General features: G+C 43.6%; 1 protein-coding gene across 4 annotated transcripts; it reads right to left on the reverse strand.

Moving 5' to 3' along the window:
* Positions 1-352: 352 nt before the first annotated feature.
* Positions 353-14,959, reverse strand: LOC308087768 (uncharacterized protein). Of its 4 annotated transcripts, none has more exons than XM_080431925.1 (10): positions 14,672-14,959; positions 12,239-14,260; positions 9,638-9,743; positions 6,039-6,186; positions 5,637-5,684; positions 5,010-5,087; positions 3,353-3,490; positions 2,639-2,722; positions 1,252-1,302; positions 353-618 (listed from the first exon to the last, which is right to left on the reverse strand). In XM_080431925.1, exons 1-10 carry the CDS (start codon positions 14,838-14,840, stop codon positions 508-510), a joined length of 2,955 nt encoding a protein of 984 aa, XP_080288051.1. In that variant the 5' UTR covers positions 14,841-14,959; the 3' UTR covers positions 353-507. The 4 variants fall into 4 exon arrangements, with proteins under 4 accessions (XP_080288051.1, XP_080288050.1, XP_080288049.1 ...); XM_080431924.1 differs by having other exon boundaries at positions 12,239-14,375; positions 14,664-14,959; XM_080431923.1 differs by having other exon boundaries at positions 12,239-13,078; positions 13,151-14,959.
* Positions 14,960-19,289: the final 4,330 nt, after the last annotated feature.

Consider the following 19,289-nt stretch of genomic DNA (forward strand, 5'->3'; position numbering starts at 1 on the left):
TCTGCGTGGGTCCAGAGTTTGGATCCACGACTGACACTGTTCTTCTCTCTCAGCCTGGAAGCACAGCAAGCTCTCAGAGAATTTCCCAGCAGGTTCTCTGCCGAATTGGCCCAGATAGACCTCAGCCGGAAATAGACACCACCCTCTGCTTTCACTGGAGGCCACAGCTTCCTTCTGCAGCCATTTTGCCATGGCCGTTTTGTTTCTCTCCTGGCAACTATTCAGCTGAATTCCACTCGGGAATTCCACACGTGACAAATGAACGCCACCCGTTGACCTGAATATTAAATCCAAGTGTCCACAACAAGGGGGTCAGTAGGAGGCCACATCAGTAGTTCTCTGTAAGCTGTGGTTAGTTTAGATAAAATACTGACCAACTAGTATTAAAAAAAAAAAAACGACCATGTAAAAGCTCATCCAGAATGGTTCAGCCAGATGAGCAGGGCAGCAGTCTGAGATCCCAGGGAGGAGGCCAGTCAGCTGGGCAGCTAGTCGTTTATCAGTGGCTTAGTCGATGAAACGGCACTCACACAGCTCCTTGTAGAGTCTTTTGCGGATGCGAGGCATGTCTTCCTGACTGAACCGCAGCGGCTTCTTCACTGACAGACAACGGCAATACTAACACACACACACACACACACACACACACACACGTTTCAATACTGGCAAGACAGTTAACCACTTAAACCCTATATTCTTCACCGTATGGCATATAGTAAAAGTAGCCAATCTATAAACTCATATCATATCGTGTTGTGAACATGAAGATGTGCTATTTTCTAAAAACTATTGTTTAAAAAGGTTTAAATGTTTTGAACATTTGCCCAAAATAGGGACATCAGGGTTAATGCTATGATTACCATCAAGGCATCAAATATGGCAATTTTATGTATTATTAGTACTTATGCATGCATGTCAAATCTAGCATGTCTGAAAACTAAGGGAGAAGAAAAAGAAAAATTGTAAACCTGCACACTCATCTGCTCCAATGTATATTTATTTACAACGTTTCGAGCCAAAGCTCTTCATCGGGTCAAACTCCAGAATTTGAACCGATGAAGAGCCTTGGCTCTAAACGTTGTCAATAAATTTACATTGGAGCAGATGAGTGTGCGGGTTTATTCTAAAAAAAAAAAAAAAAACGAGGAGAGAAAACAACAACACCAGAGAAGGTAGGAAGGAATAAAGATAGTAAAGAGAAGAATTCATTAATGAAAGCAGCAAGGAAGTTATGAAGGAAAACATTCTCACCTCCAAGACAAAAACTCCACAGTCACTGTCATTTTTCTGCTGTGGAATACCCTGAGGAGACAACCAATAACAGTAAAGCAGTGGAGAGCGACTGGAGGCCTCAGAGAATGTGTTACTATTTGTCTAGAATGACTGTGCAACTCTGTGTTTGCATGTGTTCTTGTGTACTATCCTTATGAGGACTTGTTCTCAGAATTCTCAAAATAAGGGGTCCTTTTAGTGTTAGGGATTATTATGTTTATAATTAGGATAGCATCTTGGGGAATATGCATACGGAGCGGTACAAACTCTCTTTCATGCCAACTGCCAGTATTATAATGCATAAGAACTCTCTCCCTCGATGCATATGGTCCTGTGTCGGCCCTGGTCTTGTGTGATTATGTCCATCTGTGTCTGATGTGTTTCTGTTTGCCCGGTAGATTTTTTTGTTTCTTCACATCATGCTGCTGTAACGCCTCAATTTCCCCATCTCATCTCATCTCATCGAATATTATTAAGAATTATTATGCTTTAGGAGTAGACTCCCAGTGGCGTGTTCTATCGCGTTACGCTATATACGTAGCGTGACCTGCGGAACATTTTCGTAGCCAAGCGTAGCCATCCAGAAACCGTCCGAGGAAGCGTATCTGATTCGCAGGAGGAGGGGCTGGGGGCAGCAAGAATGTAAACTTCAGTTCAAATAGCCTTTTTCATGTGATAATGTAGAGTCTGAGGTTTTGGATTTGATTTGATGTACTTTATTTAGTGAGACATGAGAAACAGTACATGGATGTACAAATTCACAATACAAGGTCTACTAAACTGGATAACTCATAAAGCACTAAGCTTGTTTAAAATGAGATCCCCATGCACACAAATCATGATGATGAGGCTTATGTGTGGCTATTGTCTTGAGGTGATAATGAACGCTGGCCATTGGAATTTCGAAGTAATTCACACATTAAATACTTAACAATAGAGCGGTTATTTCATTCGCCGACCATGCGTGCGTGTGGGAGGGATTATTATAGTATGCCCTCCGAAAAAACCTAGAACACACCACTGTAGACTCCTGACTCCATATCACCCCCTAGCACTCATTCCTTGCATCCCTTCTTGTCACCTTTTTTTTTTATAGATGGAAGCTAAACTATACTTTGAAAGTTGCTCTGGATAAGAGTGCCTGCTAAATACCTGAATCATCTATTCTGTTACCGCTTAAGTTGAGGAACTTTTGGGGAACCAGCCTTTCAGGGCAAGGGTTTATGTTGAGTCTAGCATATCAGAGTGGTGGTTTAGGAACTATAAATCTAGATCTAGGGGGTTGTAGTTACGATAGCCTTTTAATGTCAGTTAGCAGTTATAAACTTAATGTTTAGACAAGGGGTTAGTTAGTATTGGGGTTTACCTTGATGATGACCATCTTCCAACCTTTCTGGAAGTCTGTCTGCTCCTTCTCTTTAGCTTCAGCCTGTATGTACTTCATTATATTCTGATGGATAAGGGACACAAGTTGTTAAAGCACAAGGTGTCAAAACCTGTGATGAACCTAAATCACTCAAATATTTGTTTTTTAATTATTTAGCTAGTTGACCATTTGTCTGGTCTCATATTCCTATATTTTCTGTGCTGTCTCTAGTGTAGGACCCATTTCCTGTCTCACTTATCAATTTCCTGTGCCCAACCTGTCAATTTCAGTCCCGCCCCATGTCTATTTATTGTCTCATAATATTTCTGTATTTGTTGCTTTTCCAATACCCAATTTGTCTCTTTTATCAATTTGTCTCCAAACCCTCTATTTCTAGTGTCAAACCAATTTCTCGTCTACTTTCCATTTCTCTATGATGTATTTCCTGTCTCTAAACATCCCTTTCCCATCTATTCTCGGCCTGATAACCATAAATATTAATATAATAACCTGTTCCTTCTAACAGTGACAGTAATCTTTATGGGTCTTTTGGGTCTGACATCATCCAGTTCATTAAAACAAGTCTGCAATTGTCTTGTTACAGTTTTTACAAAATACTAATATGCTACTTTCCGTATTATTAAACCAAATAAACATGAAGGTAACAACTAATACTTCCACCTAATTCATTTGAAAGGAGACTACATTACATACATCTATGGTGTGTTTGAAGACAATGCCCTGACTGTCGTAGTAGCCGATGGTTTTGGTTCCTATATCAACGGCAATGAGGGACCAGTGTATCTCTAGATGGATAGGAACCAACAACAACTGCTTGGAGAACAGGTCCTCCTGAAACAAACCGACACAAACACAGAGACACACATACACAAATACATATGTTAGCCATGCATTCTAGTAATAATCTGCTTCAGTGTGTTTTGTGTAAACATGAACAGTCGAGTCACTCACAAATGTCTGACTGACACAGGACATATTTGACCTTTCACAGAACCATCATATTATTAGCAATAGCGTTTCATTTTGTTTAGTGATGCTCATCAACGATCGATCCATGAATGTTCATTGTTGTGTTACCACTATATCATTCACAATTATCTTATTACATTACTTATCTTTGTCAAAGTGACAAACCTGTATCTGACGGGTACAATTTAAGAGGTACGACCACAGAATACATGTGGAAGAGACAAAAATGTATTCTACATCAACCGCGTGATAAAGCTCCTGCACAAGTCAATTGAAACATTTATTCTGTAATCAATAGTACTTGTTTGGCAAATGTTATTATTGCTACATTATTATTACAGAAGAACATCCGTAGTGTAATTTCTTACATTTGATGCAAGTGATTTCAGTGAATGATCAGCCCGTTATAAACCTATTATCTAATTACAAAATTACAGAGGGGCGTTTCACTATCCACACTAGCCATGGTGAGGCTGGTTGCCGGTACAATTTGGTTTTATAACGCAGTGGCAAAAATTCACACACACACTGAACATGTGGGGACACCTTATGTTCATTTCTGTATGAGGAGAGACACATTTTCTGCAAGTCTGAGCAGTGGATACACACAACCATAGGATTTGAGAGTACATTTATGAGATAAGTGTGTGCGAGATTAGACCGTGCAAAGTAATTCTAATTCTTGCCTGTTGATCCAGACGGTAAAGGAATTGAGTACGGAACTTGGAGTTTGCTGGGTTATTTGCCCAGCAAATAGCGCAGGGATGATTACATTTACCAGTAATATTGATTGTGTCCACATAGAGCTAATGACAACAAAGGGGACTGCAAACAGGTGGTAGAGGAGATTATAGAACTACAACACCATCACAAGACCACTGACATGTCATAAGAACCAAACATCCCAGTACTACAGCAACAGGACCAGCAACATCATGCCTAAACACAAGCATTTTGTCACCTCTAGCCATCTGTAACATAACACCTAAAACACTCAGCTTTGGCGGTGTGGACAATGTATCGTGGGTACGATACTGTCAGTTCAGGAGCCACTACTACTGTTCAGGAGCCACAACCTTCATTTAACCCATTAAGACCTGAGGCGATTCTTTAAAAAAAATCTAAATCATAATTTTTTTTGGAAAAAAATCAAAAAGAAATGTTTTCAAGATTTTTCAAAAATAGCAGATCTACAAGCTCGTAGCGCGGCACTCGGTGCCGCGCTATGAGCTTGTATAGCTGCTATTTTTGAATAGCCAAAGACATCTAAAGTGACACAGAAGCGTTCCAGGTATCAATGGGTTAATCGTGCATTCCTAAATTAACATTTTCTAATGTTGGTAATGTCTAATATGCTACAGAGATCTCCAACTCACTGTACCTTCTTAGTCCACCTCTTCACACCCTCGTAACCCTTGGCAACCAGCTGCCTGTGGAAGAAGCTATTGAAAAAGTGAACCTGTGAGAGAAATAGAGAACAAAATGGTCAAAACACATTAACATCGTCATTGAACAATTTGAAAAGAAAATCATTGGCAAGAATCCAGTTAGAACATAATATATAAAATATAGAGTAGTCCATTAGAATGATCAGAATGGTCCAGTGACGGTGGAATTAACCATTTAAACCTCATATGCTTCATTGACTGACTATAATTGGCTTTTTATGTGTACACCAAATCTCTTCGCCAAAAATAGCCCATCTACAGCCTCACAACGTGCCGCTTTGTGAAGCTTAGTGAGCTTGTAGATCTGATTTCTTTGGGCGAATGTTCAGCAATTTTCATCAACTGTTTGCTTATTATGACAGACAAGTCTAAAATACGGATGCCAGGGTTCATGTGGTTAAACTAAAAAGGATGCTTCAGCATGGCTCTTCAGTGTGCTTTTTGTACCCATTTAGGAGGCCTATTAGACCCATGTGGATCGTTAAAAAAGGTTGCAGTGTTGTTGGGCGATATACACACAACTCTCTCTCTCACACACTCACACGGTCTTTGCCTCTCACCTTGTGCTGCGTGGCTTCCATAATGAGCTCTCCATACATGTTGATAATCTGAAGAGACAGACGCACAAACAAGATGAGTTAACCAGCCTGTCCTTTATTACAGAAAAACTAATATTTGGACAGATTTCGCCCAACTGTAAAAGCCAATGTATACTTTGTCGTTCAACAGACAATATCTATTTTCAACTGATAGAATGACACTTTTTTCATCCATCAATTCTTCCTGATCATTGGTCCAAGTTGCTTCATCCAGGGCAATTCATTCCTCCCCGTCTTTAGCTTTTCCCTCCGTCAATCCCCTGGCTCTATCTTTTCCTTCACTCAACCTCTCACACAGGTTCTTTTTCCACCTATTTTTATCCCTATATTAAATATTTCTCTCGCTCCCTCCTCCTTCCTTACCTGATCATTAATCCAGTTCTGTTCCTCCAGTGTACCGAGGTCCTCCAGGCTCAGGGTGTGTTTGTTATATGTCACCATGAAGCCCCCGACCGGTGCAGAGGCCAGCCCTGCCCTGTACCGACTCACCTCGGCTGGGATGTTCAGCTTCCTGTACAAAACACGCCCGACAACACAGATGAGTCACGTGAAACAATATATTAAACCGTGTTGTGATATTTCTTGGTTTAAAAAAGTTAAAGCTCTATATTCTGATAGTAACCATTTCTATAGTGTTTGTTCAGTGACAGGGGTCTCCCCATCCCACCAGCTCTTTAACTCATTCACTGACAAGGACGACTTTTACGACTTTTTTTTCCAAAGGCCCAGACTGCCGAAGACGACTTTTACGTTTTCAATGGTTTTCCACCAGATGGAGCTGTTCTCTAACACACGAGTGACTATTTTCATGCTCAAGTCACACAGATCCAGGAGATCACGTGATCGAAAGATCTCCACCACCATTGACTTCCTGCTTAGCGTATTTGGGGAAACGGCTGTATATTAGTTTATTTTTTTCTCCCTGCATTTTTTACGAGACGTCCTATTTTCAACGGTACGTCTTGTAACTCGTTACGTCCTGTAACAAGCAAACGGGGTGTCGCGATGACTTTTATTTCTCGCGGAAGCTATCTAGCAATCTACAAGCTTAACCCAGCTTCAAATAAATGATTATAGTGGGGGGGAAATTGCAATTTGACCCACTTCTGGTCTTCATCAATTATTAAAGCCCAGCCAATAGGAAGAAAGAGGGGGCGGGGCTTCAGCAATTGCAGCTCGTCCCTATTAGTGGTCTAAGTCCACATACCAAATTTGGACTTGGCACTATGCTGCAAACTGGAGTTATAGCTGTTTAAAGCCCAGCCAATAGGAAGACAGAGGGGGGAGCCCTGGGGGTCCCCGGACCCCTCTTTGATAACCAGTGGGACGTCTGGCCAATGAGAGGAGAGATGGAATAGCCGATCTCCAAGCTCACAAGGTTTCACAGAGCAACTCATTGTGAGCTTGTAAAGCGGCAATTTTCGTCTGTGTGTGCGCGCAGATATACTGGAGTTGGCAAATCCTCACAGACCCCTGGGGGTCCCTGAACCGCACAATGATGGACCCCCTGGAAATTCCTCAAGGACCCCTAGGGGTCCCCGGACCACACTTGGGAACATCCACTCAGAGTCAGCAATCATTTACCTGGGGCTCCCTGGGAAGACCTCAAAGACCGCTGGGGGTCCCCGGACAGCACTTTTCTGTTGGGCCTATAGAAAGTCAATGGCCTTTTTTGGCGTCGTCTCTTTTATTACGTCGCTAATTATTATTACGTGTAACGGCAAGAAAAGTAATCGCACACTTGTGCCGGCAGAGTCCGCACGTTTGGTTTTATAAGATTGTCGAGGTTGTGTCAACCGTGCGGGCGGAGCTAAGGGACAGATTTTGCGGGAAGAATACATATTAAGTATGGCGGATTACAATAAGAGTTTTGCCATTGGCATGGCAGGCACTCTTAATTGAAGGTTTGGGTTGTTTTCTTACCTTGTTATGATCCAACTAGCCTCGATCTCCAGGCTTTTATTGTTTAGTGTTGCTAAAAAATAAAAGCCTGGCCCAGCGTGTCGGTGTACTCGGTATAAGGAAGTGTTTCACTTCCCAACCAACCAGAGTGCAGTGGGCGTCGCTCGTAATGTTGTGTTAACGGGGCGGGGGTTGACGGACAGATCGGTGAACCAATGGGATCAGCCGCAGTCTCTCGCCGGCTCTTTAAACCCGCCCCTCTATACACGAAATCAGGAGCGTTGGGGCAGTCTATGATCCAACTAGTCCAATTTATGACTTATTTCGCTCCGTAGTGGAGTCTAATAGAAAATTAAGAAATTAAAAAATCATTGACTTCCATTGTAACCGGAAAACAGCCCTCAAAGTCACTCTTTTAGATACGTCATAAACGGACGTAAACAAAGCTGATTCTGCCAGGGTATAATATTGTCAAACCCAGTACAGAACGTTTTTCGTCTTTTAAGAAGGATTTATAAAGGTAATATTTTGTTTGGAGATATACTGAAGCTGTACTACGGCTTTCAACTCTCGCAGGGAAACGTTTCACATCTCACGAGGTTTGGTTTATAAACAAAGTCACCACGCTGTTCCCCGACCGCCTCACAGACACACCCACGGCAAGCAGCCTACACTACAACTTTATTTGTGGACTCTATTTTACCAAGAAAAGGATGAAGTGCATTGTTACAGGTTGACGACTGTTGAAAACTACAGCCGTACCATCAGTTTTTACAGAGAGCAAGTTACTTATTCTGGATCAACAGTTTCTCAGGTAAGACACGCTAACATGTAGCCCTGAAACATGACAGTCATGACGAAACTTCAACCTGTTTTTTGCACTTTCTTCATTTCCGGCCCGTACATCTACATAAACGTTCAGATTTCAAATATAAAGTGTTTACCCCATGGCCACGGATGTTACAATTCACTTCGGGTGGGTATAAGTACCCGTATCTTCCGTATTGTTCAATAAGAAGTATTTTAATCCGATCAGTGGCCATTTTCTCATAGAATTATTATGTATCAGAGTGCAATACACCTCCAAACCGATAGGGTCGTGTTGAAAGCAAAAGGAAAAAATGGCCACCAATCAGATTAAAGTGCTTTTTATTGAACAATACGGAAGATAGAGGTACTTTTGAGGACCAGAATAGAATTGTAACATCCGTGGCCATGGGGTAAGCACTTTATTTGAAATCTGAATGTTTATGTAGATGTATGGGATGTAAATCAGATCATTTTTTACTCACGCACGGCAAACAGAAGTGATTCAGTCACGTAGGTATACCTACCGGATCTTCTTTCTAGACAAAATAGTCAAATTAACACAAAGTAGATTTTTTTATTAAAAAACGTTCCGTACTGTGTTTCCTGATGCGATATATTGTCAGAATCAGCATGTACTAAAAGAGCTGCTTTCCAGTAACGATGGAAGAGCTCAATGAGAGCCTATTTTTTATTTATTAATTTGCTATTAAACTGCACAACAGAGCAAAATAAGTCATAAGTTGGAGTAGTTAGATCTTAACTCATTTACTGCCAATAACGCATATATAAAAAAAACCTAGGAGATATGATTGTTTGAAGATCTAGACTCCTATCCACTTCCTTGTTAACTTAAAACTTAAAAATTCTGTATCTCGGCTCCTGAGTACTTTTTGTTTTTCAATTAAAAATCTCTGGCAGCCAACAGCTAAAAATCTGAAATAACTCTGGCAGCTAGTGAGTTAACAAGGTAAGAAAACAACCAAAAAAAAAGTGGTCTTGCCCTTTAAGCATGGCGGCCAATTGTTTTGCCATTGCATGGCAGGCACACTTAACAATAACAATCAATGACAACATTTTGGATACAAAGAAATCAAGGATATTCACTCGCGACCAACAAAAATGGATCCGCGACCCACAAATGGGTCCTGACCCACTGTTTGGGAAACAGTGATGTAGACAACCACGATAGTAAAATTATGTGTGTGTGTATGTGTATGTGTATGTGTGTGTGTGTGTGTGTGTGCACTAGCCTGTTGCTGAGGTCAGAGTTGCCCGTCTTCTTCAGGTGTTCCACAACATCCGTCTCGCTGAGTGGAATGAAGCTACCGTACTTAGTATAGAAACTCTCTAGAAAATCTGACAGAGAAAAGGGAAGAGTTGTTAGACAAGTAAGACGCGCGAACGCGGGAAGCGAACGCTTTCAACTTGCCATCCGGCCTGAAATATGCACAAATGACATGGAATTCTTAGATATCCCAATAGCTGAACTCGTCTAGATGCTTTTAGATGTGTTGTTTTTTACTGTAGCTGCTATATTTCTCTCAGAGGAGTGTAATTAGTCACCCAGGGGCAGGCGGATTTCAGCCACACTAGGGCTGAACGATTTTGGGGAAAAATCTAATTGCGATTTTTCTGACTGATATTGCGATTGCGATTTGATTGCGATTTTTAAATGTTCTTAAATAAAAACAAATCTTTAACATTTTTTTAAAGTCAAGCTTCAGTTTAGTATTCACTGTGTACGTTTAAAAAGTAATTGGAAGTAATGGAACATTACCAAATGGCATACCATTTATTTACTGTTCTAGATTCTAATAAATAAGGATGAGAACTAAAATATATGAATTGCTTCATTGCTTCCAACATGTATCTTCCAAGTACTTTTTTCCCCATGTATATATTTAAACATTTAGCTGGAATAGAAATAGCTTATTTTTGTAAACAACCCAACATTTGATCAATAAATAAAATTAAAATTAAACAAATAATTACCTTTTTGTGTAAACAATTCACAGCAGTGAAATAAGTAGGTCTTTCACTTATGGCTCCAGAAGCATATTTACTGATATCCAGTATTTAGCTTATGTAGATTAACATTCAACTAAAATGTAACACTTTTTTGTCTCACAAGGCAAAGTCCTCTCCTACTGTATATTGTATTACTACTACTCCTTGGAAGTGAAAAACTCAGAATGTATAACGCAGTGGTGGAAAGTAACTAAGTACATTTACTTAAGTACTGTACTTAAGTACAATTTTGAGGTATTTGTACTTTACTTGAGTATTTCTAATTTCCAATACTTCTACTCCACTACATCTCAGAGGCAAATATTGTACTTTTACTCCACTACAATTATTTGAAAACTTTAGTGACTAGTTACTTTGCAGATATAAATTATAATATTATAAAACCTACATTAACCACTTTAGCCCTATTTTACACCTAGGTTATTTGAAAATAGCCGATCTACAAGCTCACAACACGCCGCGATGCGACGCGTTGTGAGCTTGTATTTTCAAACATTAGTACTTTTCTTTTGGTACTTTAAGTACATTTTGATACCAATACTTTTGTACTTTTATTCAAGTAAATTTTGAATTTGGGACTTTTACTTGTAACAGAGTACTTACTTCTACATTGCAGTATTGATACTTTTACTTAAGTACAATATTTGAGTAATTTTCCCACCACTGTACATAAGTGACAAAGATACAGTTCATAGTCGCTTCTTTTGAGCTTGTTTTCATAGACAGGGTTGCTTATTTCTCTCACAAAACCTGGCAACACTGACCAGGAAGTGCTTTCCATCGTATTGTTTACATTGGATCACAGCATCCAACAGTAATAGTTTAATAATGATGGGAAAAATATAAGTTACACTTACAGAAACAAACATAGATAGGAGCACCGAAAATAATGTTTTACCGCTACGCGCGGCATCGGGGACTTGCGTAACATGGCCGTTCGACAAACTTTAAATACTCGTAGCCGACGGAGAGGGACCTAACTCTATGAGAGGGACAGAGAGAGAGAGAGAGAGGGGGGGGGGGGGGCTCGCTGCCCTCTCGCTCCCTGTAGAGAGAGGCAGCCACTCTGGAGAGAAGGAGACAAGTCCCGCGGGTGCTGCTCTGGGATTAATATTACATTTATTTATTATAATAAAATAAAAAATAAAAAAATCGCGGCCTTTGCGATTAGCTAATCGCGTGGTTTCAAATCGCAATTTCGGTTTGAAAACGATTAATCGTTCAGCCTTAAGCCACACTGTAGTGCACTCTGGCGCACTCTGGCGGCTGCACACAGGCAGTGCAGGCAGTGCACACAATACTGCACACAGACAGATGGACAGACACACACACAAGCCGAGCACGGTTTCATAGTAAGCTCCACTTGCTTACTATGAGCAAGTGGAGCTTCCGCTGTGTTCGCAACATGAGTCGTAGAGATTCATCATCATGAAAAAGTCAATATTGTTACCGCTTCAAAGGGGAACTTTTCTACCCTTGTTGACCATCAGTACAGAACTTAAATTCTGTATAGTACAGAACTTAAATATACTACATGGTGTGCATCTGAAGGTCTGGGTTTGGCGAGGCATGTAAAGGTCAGTTAAGATCCGTTACCTGAAACGACAAGTAACAGATCTCAACCCACGTCAATAAAAAAAGATGGGATTTCTTAATAGAGTCTAAAAAATGCCAGGGAGCAGGGAAGTGGTTACGGTACTTGTAAAAAAAAAAATGCCGCAACCTATGTTATATGTTTTTGTAAAAAATAAGATATGACACGTGCTTCATCTCATTTCAGAAACAGAAAGCCGAAGTCATAAATATTGGCTTCATGAACTTACCGTGGATCATTTCAGTTAGCAGCTCGGAGTCTGCGTCGTCTTTCTCTTGAGACTGTTCGTCTGTCTGTTTTTCAGTCTGTTGTCTGTCTGGTTCCTTGCCCTGCATCTCCTCGTCTTCTTTCTCCCAGGTTCCACGCAGACAGTACAGTCTATGGTCCCTTAGTGCCCAGCTGTGTTGCGTGGTGTGCACCACAATACAGTCCTTGGATGGAGGAGAAACGATGTCCGGGAAAAATTCTCTGTTCTCTGTAGGGGAGGGTCTGCAGTGCTCGTCCGTCGGTGTACTAGCATTTCCATTGGACAGAGGTACTGGCAAGGTTTTGTTATTAGGTGACTGTGAGTCTATCTGCATGACAGTGTCTGGTTCCTTTGGACTTTCTGATGTAGAAGTAGAACCTGTGACCTGCCCTGAGCCAGATAGACCGTCTCCACACGCAAGTTCAGTCACTGTCTTCCCAACCCCAGTCACAACACCATTTCGCGGTGGGGATGAACAGCTGGCACTGTCTTCTACCTCCATATCATCACACTCATCTTCCCTCGTTGGTACTGGCATGGATTTGGCGTTTTCACTCGGTGCTGCTGACCCAGATCCATTTTGACCAGCTAAATTAGAACTCGCAACCCTCTCCTGCCTGCCTCGCCCCCATACGCCAACCCTGATGCTGCCTCGACATCTTACACCTTGTCCCCTTACGTCAACCCCGATGCTGCCTCGCCCTCTCCTTACGCTGCCTCGCCCTCCTACATCTTGTCCCCTTAGGCCAACCTCGACGCTGCCTCTGCCTTTTACACCTCGTCCCCTTGCGCCAACCCCGACGCTGCCTCCTCCTTTTACACCTCGTCCCCTGCCTCTGCCTTTTACGCCTCGTCCCCTTGCACCAACCTCGACGCTGCCTCTGCCTTTTGCACCTCGTCCCCTTGCGCCAACCCTGGCGCTGCCTCGCCCTTTTACACCTCGTCCCCTTGCAGCAACCCTGCCTCGCCCTTTTACACCCCGTCCCCTTGCGCCAACCCTGCCGCTGCCTCGCCCTTTTACACCTCGTCCCGTTGCGCCAACCCAGACGCTGCCTCGCCCTCTTACAGATGGTCCCCTTACGCCAAACCTGGCGCTGCCTCCAAATCCTACACCTTGTCCCCTTAAGCCAAACCCGACGCCGCCTCTGCTTCTTAGACCTTGTCCCCTTAAACCACCCCCACCTCGCACTCTTACGCCTTGTCCCCGTAAACGAGCCCCGCCTCGCCATCTTACGCTATGTACATTTAGCCCAACCCCCACCCCGCCTTGCCCTCTTACACCAACCCCGAGGCTGGCAGTGGCGGGCCTACCTCGCCCTCTTTTGCCTCGTCCTCTTACGCCGACAACACCACGTCCCCTCCTGCCTCCCCTCGAGTTAACAGTTGCCCCCCGTGCACCCCTCCCTCTAACTCTCCGCCTGAGCCTTCTTACCTTTACCTCAATCTCCCCCCAATTCCCAGCTCCTCTCCCCATTCCGACTGCCTGCTTCCTTTTGGTGCGACTAGTTGCGATGGACGCATCAACAAAGATTCCGGATTGGATCAGTGCGGCGCGGGCCAACTCCGCTAGAGTTTTTATCGGCTTAAAGATTCCTGATTGGATCAGTGCGGCGTGGGCCAACTCCGCTAGAGTTTTCATCGGCTTATCGACTTCCTGATCCTTCCTCTGCCTTCCTCTCTTTTTCGGGGTGCCCTCCAGGTTCCTCCCCGTCTCCGGCAGTGTCCTCTTACCTCTGCCCATTTTCCTGCCCCTCCCTCTTCCTCTTCCTCTTTTGACTGTTGCGATGGACGCATCAACAAAGATTCCCGATTGGTTCAGTGTCGCGCGGGCCAACTCCGCTAGAGTTTTCATCGGCTTAAAGATTCCTGCTTGGATCAGTGCAGCGTGGGCCAACTCCGCTAGAGTTTTCATCGGCTTATCGACTTCCTGATCCTTCCTCGGCCTCCCTCTCTTTTTCGGGGTGCCCTCCAGGTTCCTCCCCGTCTCCGGCAGTGTCCTCTTACCTCTGCCCCTCCCTCTTCCTCTTTTGACTGTTGCGATGGACGCATCAACAAAGATTCCCGATTGGTTCAGTGCCGCGCGGGCCAACTCCGCTAGAGTTTTCATCCGCTTATTGACCTCATGATCATCGCCATCCTCATCATCGTCATATATAACAAAATTCTCTCTCCTCCTCGGCCTTCCTCTCCTTTTCGCGGTGGCCCCCAGGTTCCTCCTCGTCTCCGATTGCTTCAGTGCGGTGGGGGCAAACTCATCACCATCCTCATCGTCGTCATATATAACAAAATTCTCTCTCTTCCTCTGCCTTCCACTCCTTCTCGGGGTGGCCTCCAGGTTCCTCCTTGTCTCCGATTGCTTCAGTGCGGCGCGGGCCAACGCCGCTAGAGTTTTTATCGGCTTATTGACCTCATGACCTCTGCCCCCTCTCCTGCCCCTCCCTCTTCCTCTACCCGGGGTTTTGACAGTTGCAATGGACGCATCAACAAAGATTCCTGATTGGTTCAGTGCGGCACGGGCCAACTCCGCTAGAGTTTTCAACGGCTTATTGACCTCATGATCATCGCCATCGTGGTCATCCATCATCTCAAAATTCTCTCTCTTCTTCGGCCTTCCTCTCTTTTTCGGGGTGGCCTCCAGGTTCCACCCTGTCTTCGGCAGTGTCCCCCTACCTCTGCCTCCTTTCCTGCCCCTCCCTCTTCCTCTACTCGTCCCTCTTCCTCTACCCCTCCCTCTTCCTCTACCCCTCCCCCTTCCTCTACCCGGGGTTTTGACGTGCGACGATGTGTCATGGTGCCCTCTACCGTGGAGGCCACAGCAGTCACAAGCCTTAGCGGTCCGCTTCCTGCCTGACGCCCTTCCACGCCCGTTGACTGTGTACTGAGAAGGCGACGGACACGGGGTCTGTGTGGGAGAGTATGTGGATGTGGGGCATGAGTCTGGGCCCTGTGCTTCAGCAAGGGTTAAGGCAGGAGTAGGAGCCGGTTGTTCAACTTGGACAGGAGATTGAGTAGGATGCTGGTTTAGGACCCAGTTTGAGACCCAGCTTGGGGTGTGGGTCGCCGTTGGGAGTTCGGCAGGGGCCTGGTTTACGTCATGACCTGTAGGAGATCGAGTAGGAGCCAGTTGTTCAACTTGGACGAGAGATTGAGGCGGAGAATGGTTTAGGACCGAGCTTGAGGTGTGGGCCGCCGTTAGAGGAGCCGGTTGTTCAACTTGGACAGGAAATTGAGTAGGATGCTGGTTTAGGACCCAGTTTGAGACCCAGCTTGAGGTGTCGGTCTCCGTTGGGAGTTCGGCAGGGGCCTGGTTTACGTCATGACCTGTAGGAGATTGAGTAGGAGGCTGGCCCGATTGAGTAGGAGGCTGGTTTAGGACCGAGCTTGAGGTGTGGGTCGGCGTTAGGAGTTCGGCAGGGGCCTGGTTTAGGTCATGACCTGTAGGAGGCACTTGCAGTAGGAGAACTGGAGGAGGGGGAGGCGCTGATGGTGCTGTTGGCATTGAGGGCGCAGAGCTGCTGTGAATCATGGCGCCCTACTCTGGCTCCTCTACCCCATCCCCCAACACCACCTCTGCGCACTCGTCTTCTTTCCTCCCCTCTTCCTCCAGTAAGTCTCACGACTTTGTTGTGTTTATATCCTTGACGTTTCTCGGATAAACATGTAGCATGCGTTTTTCTTTTTATGACGTCTAATAAATCAAATCCTCTGTAGTTTGTCTCATTCACTGTATTCCTCTACAACGGTGTACTCCTTCTTCCTTCACAATCCACCTGCATCGAATTCTTGTTTTCCACAGGGCCTTTCCACTAGAGAACTCCACTAACAGTTAAAGTTGATCAATGGCACCAGTAGTAGCTGAGATAACAACACGGCTCCTGGTCAGGTCGAGATGGAGAAAGACAAAGGACTTAATATCACTATTCCATTACCTTGTGGTTGAGCTAGCCTTGGATCAAGACTATCGTAGATGTATTTTGATTGAGTCTGACTTGAATGTCAAAATCAATAAATACATCTATGATCAGTCTTGATCCAAGGCTATGGTTGAGCAACGTTAGCGAGGTCACAGACAGACAGTAGTACGCTAGGCTATTACATCACATAACATATACATTAAAAGTGCACTCACGCTATAACTTAACTATGATTCAAGACTAGGAGGTGTACGGTGTATGGTAGATGTGGTCATTTGATAAGTCCTAACAAGCACATGGCCCACTAGCCCTAGAATGTCTGTGATCTTACATACATTTAACATATTTCAAAAACACAGTCATAGATCGGTCCCACCCGCGTACGGTTAGCAGAGTGATCTGTGCAGCATAAAAGTGCTTTGCACGGCGTCTGTACTCACCTAATAATTAATTCCTAAGACTTGGAGTCAGATATTGTTCTTTCATATCCATTTGAAAGTTCTGCCAGAAAACATGTGTTTAATCAAATATTTCCACTTTTCCACAAGCTGCACACGGACAACTTACTGTCCAGGCAAGGGGCCCGGAATGAGTGCAGGACTGAATATATCTAAACTTCCTTTGGGAAGCACAAATGTTTGGGGCACACAATTGGCATGTGGTGTGATTCATTACCCCGCACCTATCACAGCGCACCTGTCAATTATGTGCCCCATTCGTTTGTGCTTCCCAAACATCGACCGTTTCCAAAGGAAGTTTTCATATGCTCAGTCCAACAATCATTACAGGTCCGACATCGTCGTTGACAGAGAATGTCTGTGTGAATCTCGTGGAAAAGTGGAGATATTTTACTAAACAGACGTTTTCTGGCAGAACTTTCAAATGGATATGAAACTAGAGGATAATATTTCACTCTAAGTCTTAGGAATTAATTATTGGGTGAGTACAGACGCAGCGCGAAGCACTTAGATCACTCTGCTAACCGTACACGGGTGGGACTGATCTATGGCTACCCCCCCCCCCCCCCAACCCCCCCTCCCCGAATGTTTCTTCTCTTGTACATATTTTTCACTTTTCATACCAGTAACCTGTAAGCTGATTGTATGACGTTCTGTATAGTAGTGTGTATAACTGTCTGTCTCTTATATGTCATCATGATTTGTGTGCATGGGGATCTCATTTTAAACAAGCTTAGTGCTTTAAGAGTCTTCCAGTTTAGTGTTGTGAATTTGTACTTCCATGTACTGCTGTTCTCATGTCTTACTAAATAAAGTACACCAATCAATCAATGGCTGTGTATTTGAAATACATTAAATGTATGTAAGATCACAGACATTCTAGGGCTAATGGCCCACAAACTTTTGTCAATGAAGAACTAACGACGAGGTAACATTATTGTACAATTATTGCATTAGCTAGGCCAGTGGTTCTCAAAGTGGGGTCCAGGGACCCTCAGGGGTCCTTGGGGGGGGGGGGTCCCCAGCAAAAGTCAATATAGCATCACAATCATTTTAACCGCTTTAACCTTTTATACGTTGGCTATTCTAAGATAGCACGAGTGCCACAATGAGCTTGTAGATCTGCTATTTTCAACATTTTTAGCACAAATCTTTGCTTCCGGGGGTCACTGCACGGCAAAACGCATTTTCAGATGGGGGTCCGTGGCCAAATATTTATCAATTAGGGGGTCCTTGACGTGAAAAAGTTTGAGAACCACTGAGCTAGGCTAAGCTGAGCTACGTGACGCTAATTTAAATAAACATGCACTAGTTAACATGTGCTTTTAATACAACAAACACGGTACAACCATGAACCGGTCGATATGCAGACATACACTGTTGTAACCGTCTTGCTGTTCCTGCAACACTAGCTACCGTGCTGAGGAAGAACAAGTGACACGAAAACAAAGCACCGTCTCAAACCATTTGCAGCGACTTTCGTCATGAGCGCGGTACCGTCTGAGAACAAAGCAGCGGTTCTTTGTCTACGACGCATTAAAGAGGCGATGCGATAAGCACAAGCAGAGTAAAAATACGGTGCGTTATTACCTGGTCTGTGCATTGAAATACTAATGAGTTTCATTTACAATTTGAAGAAACATTCCCAACTGACGTCGCGGCTTGATTGCGTCACGTCGTCCGACTGGAGTCGCGTAACTCTATGGTGGGCTCCCGTTCGACAACTCTCGCGATGCCACGTCCCTTCATAATCAATAGCAGCACCCTAGCCTGGGATCAATACCATTTTCAGGTTTCTGATCCGGTCGGAGCGGAAATAACTTTACGTCATCAGATGGCCGGAACCAATGGCAGGAACCTCTGGCACCGTGCTCCTCCAAAATGATTCCCCTAGTTTAAAATGTTGTTTAGCTTGGTATAATCCTAACTCTATGGTATAATGTTTTATTTATTTTGGTACAATAATGGTTTGGTATGTCCATCTTTTATTCTAACTCGTAGCACGACTAGCGAAACCAAACTAATTGATTCGCATTATGTGGGGGGAAAAAAGTACCGGAACCCTATGACCGGAACACGATGTTTTTCTTTTCTTTTTTCTAAACCGGATCACACCGGCCAGTTTTAGATCTGAAAATCAGGCTTTCCTCCGAGGTGGAAAGTCTGGTGAGGCTGCGTTCCCCTCTTCATAAAACATTATTTTGATCAGTGGTGGTAAAAGTACTCACATTTCTTACTTAAGTGAAAGTATAAATACTGCAATGTATAAAAACTCTGTTACAAGTAAAAGTCTGGAATTAAAAATTTACTTCAGTAAATGTACAAAGGTATCAAAATGTACTTAAAGTACCAAAAGTAGAAAGTACTCATTATGAAGAATGTCCCATTTCACAAGTTTTCAAATGTATAAAATGTTTTTAAAAATCCTTTTGAAAATAGCAGATCTACAAGCTGCAATGCGTCGCTGAAGTGGGTAATGTATGTATGTCTTGTAATAATCAAAATCTCCAGTAACATGTAACTAAAGTTTTCAAATAATTGTAGTATTATATCAGAATCCACATTTAACATTGTAACTTTAATGTCTGGTTTGCATTATAAATGCCATCCCTCTGTAGCCCTTTCTCACATTCACCACAATGATTGAGACCACACATACTT

This window comes from Gymnoscopelus braueri, assembly GCF_963280865.1.
Source record: "Gymnoscopelus braueri genome assembly, chromosome: 6".
Taxonomy (NCBI): Eukaryota; Metazoa; Chordata; class Actinopteri; order Myctophiformes; family Myctophidae; genus Gymnoscopelus; species Gymnoscopelus braueri.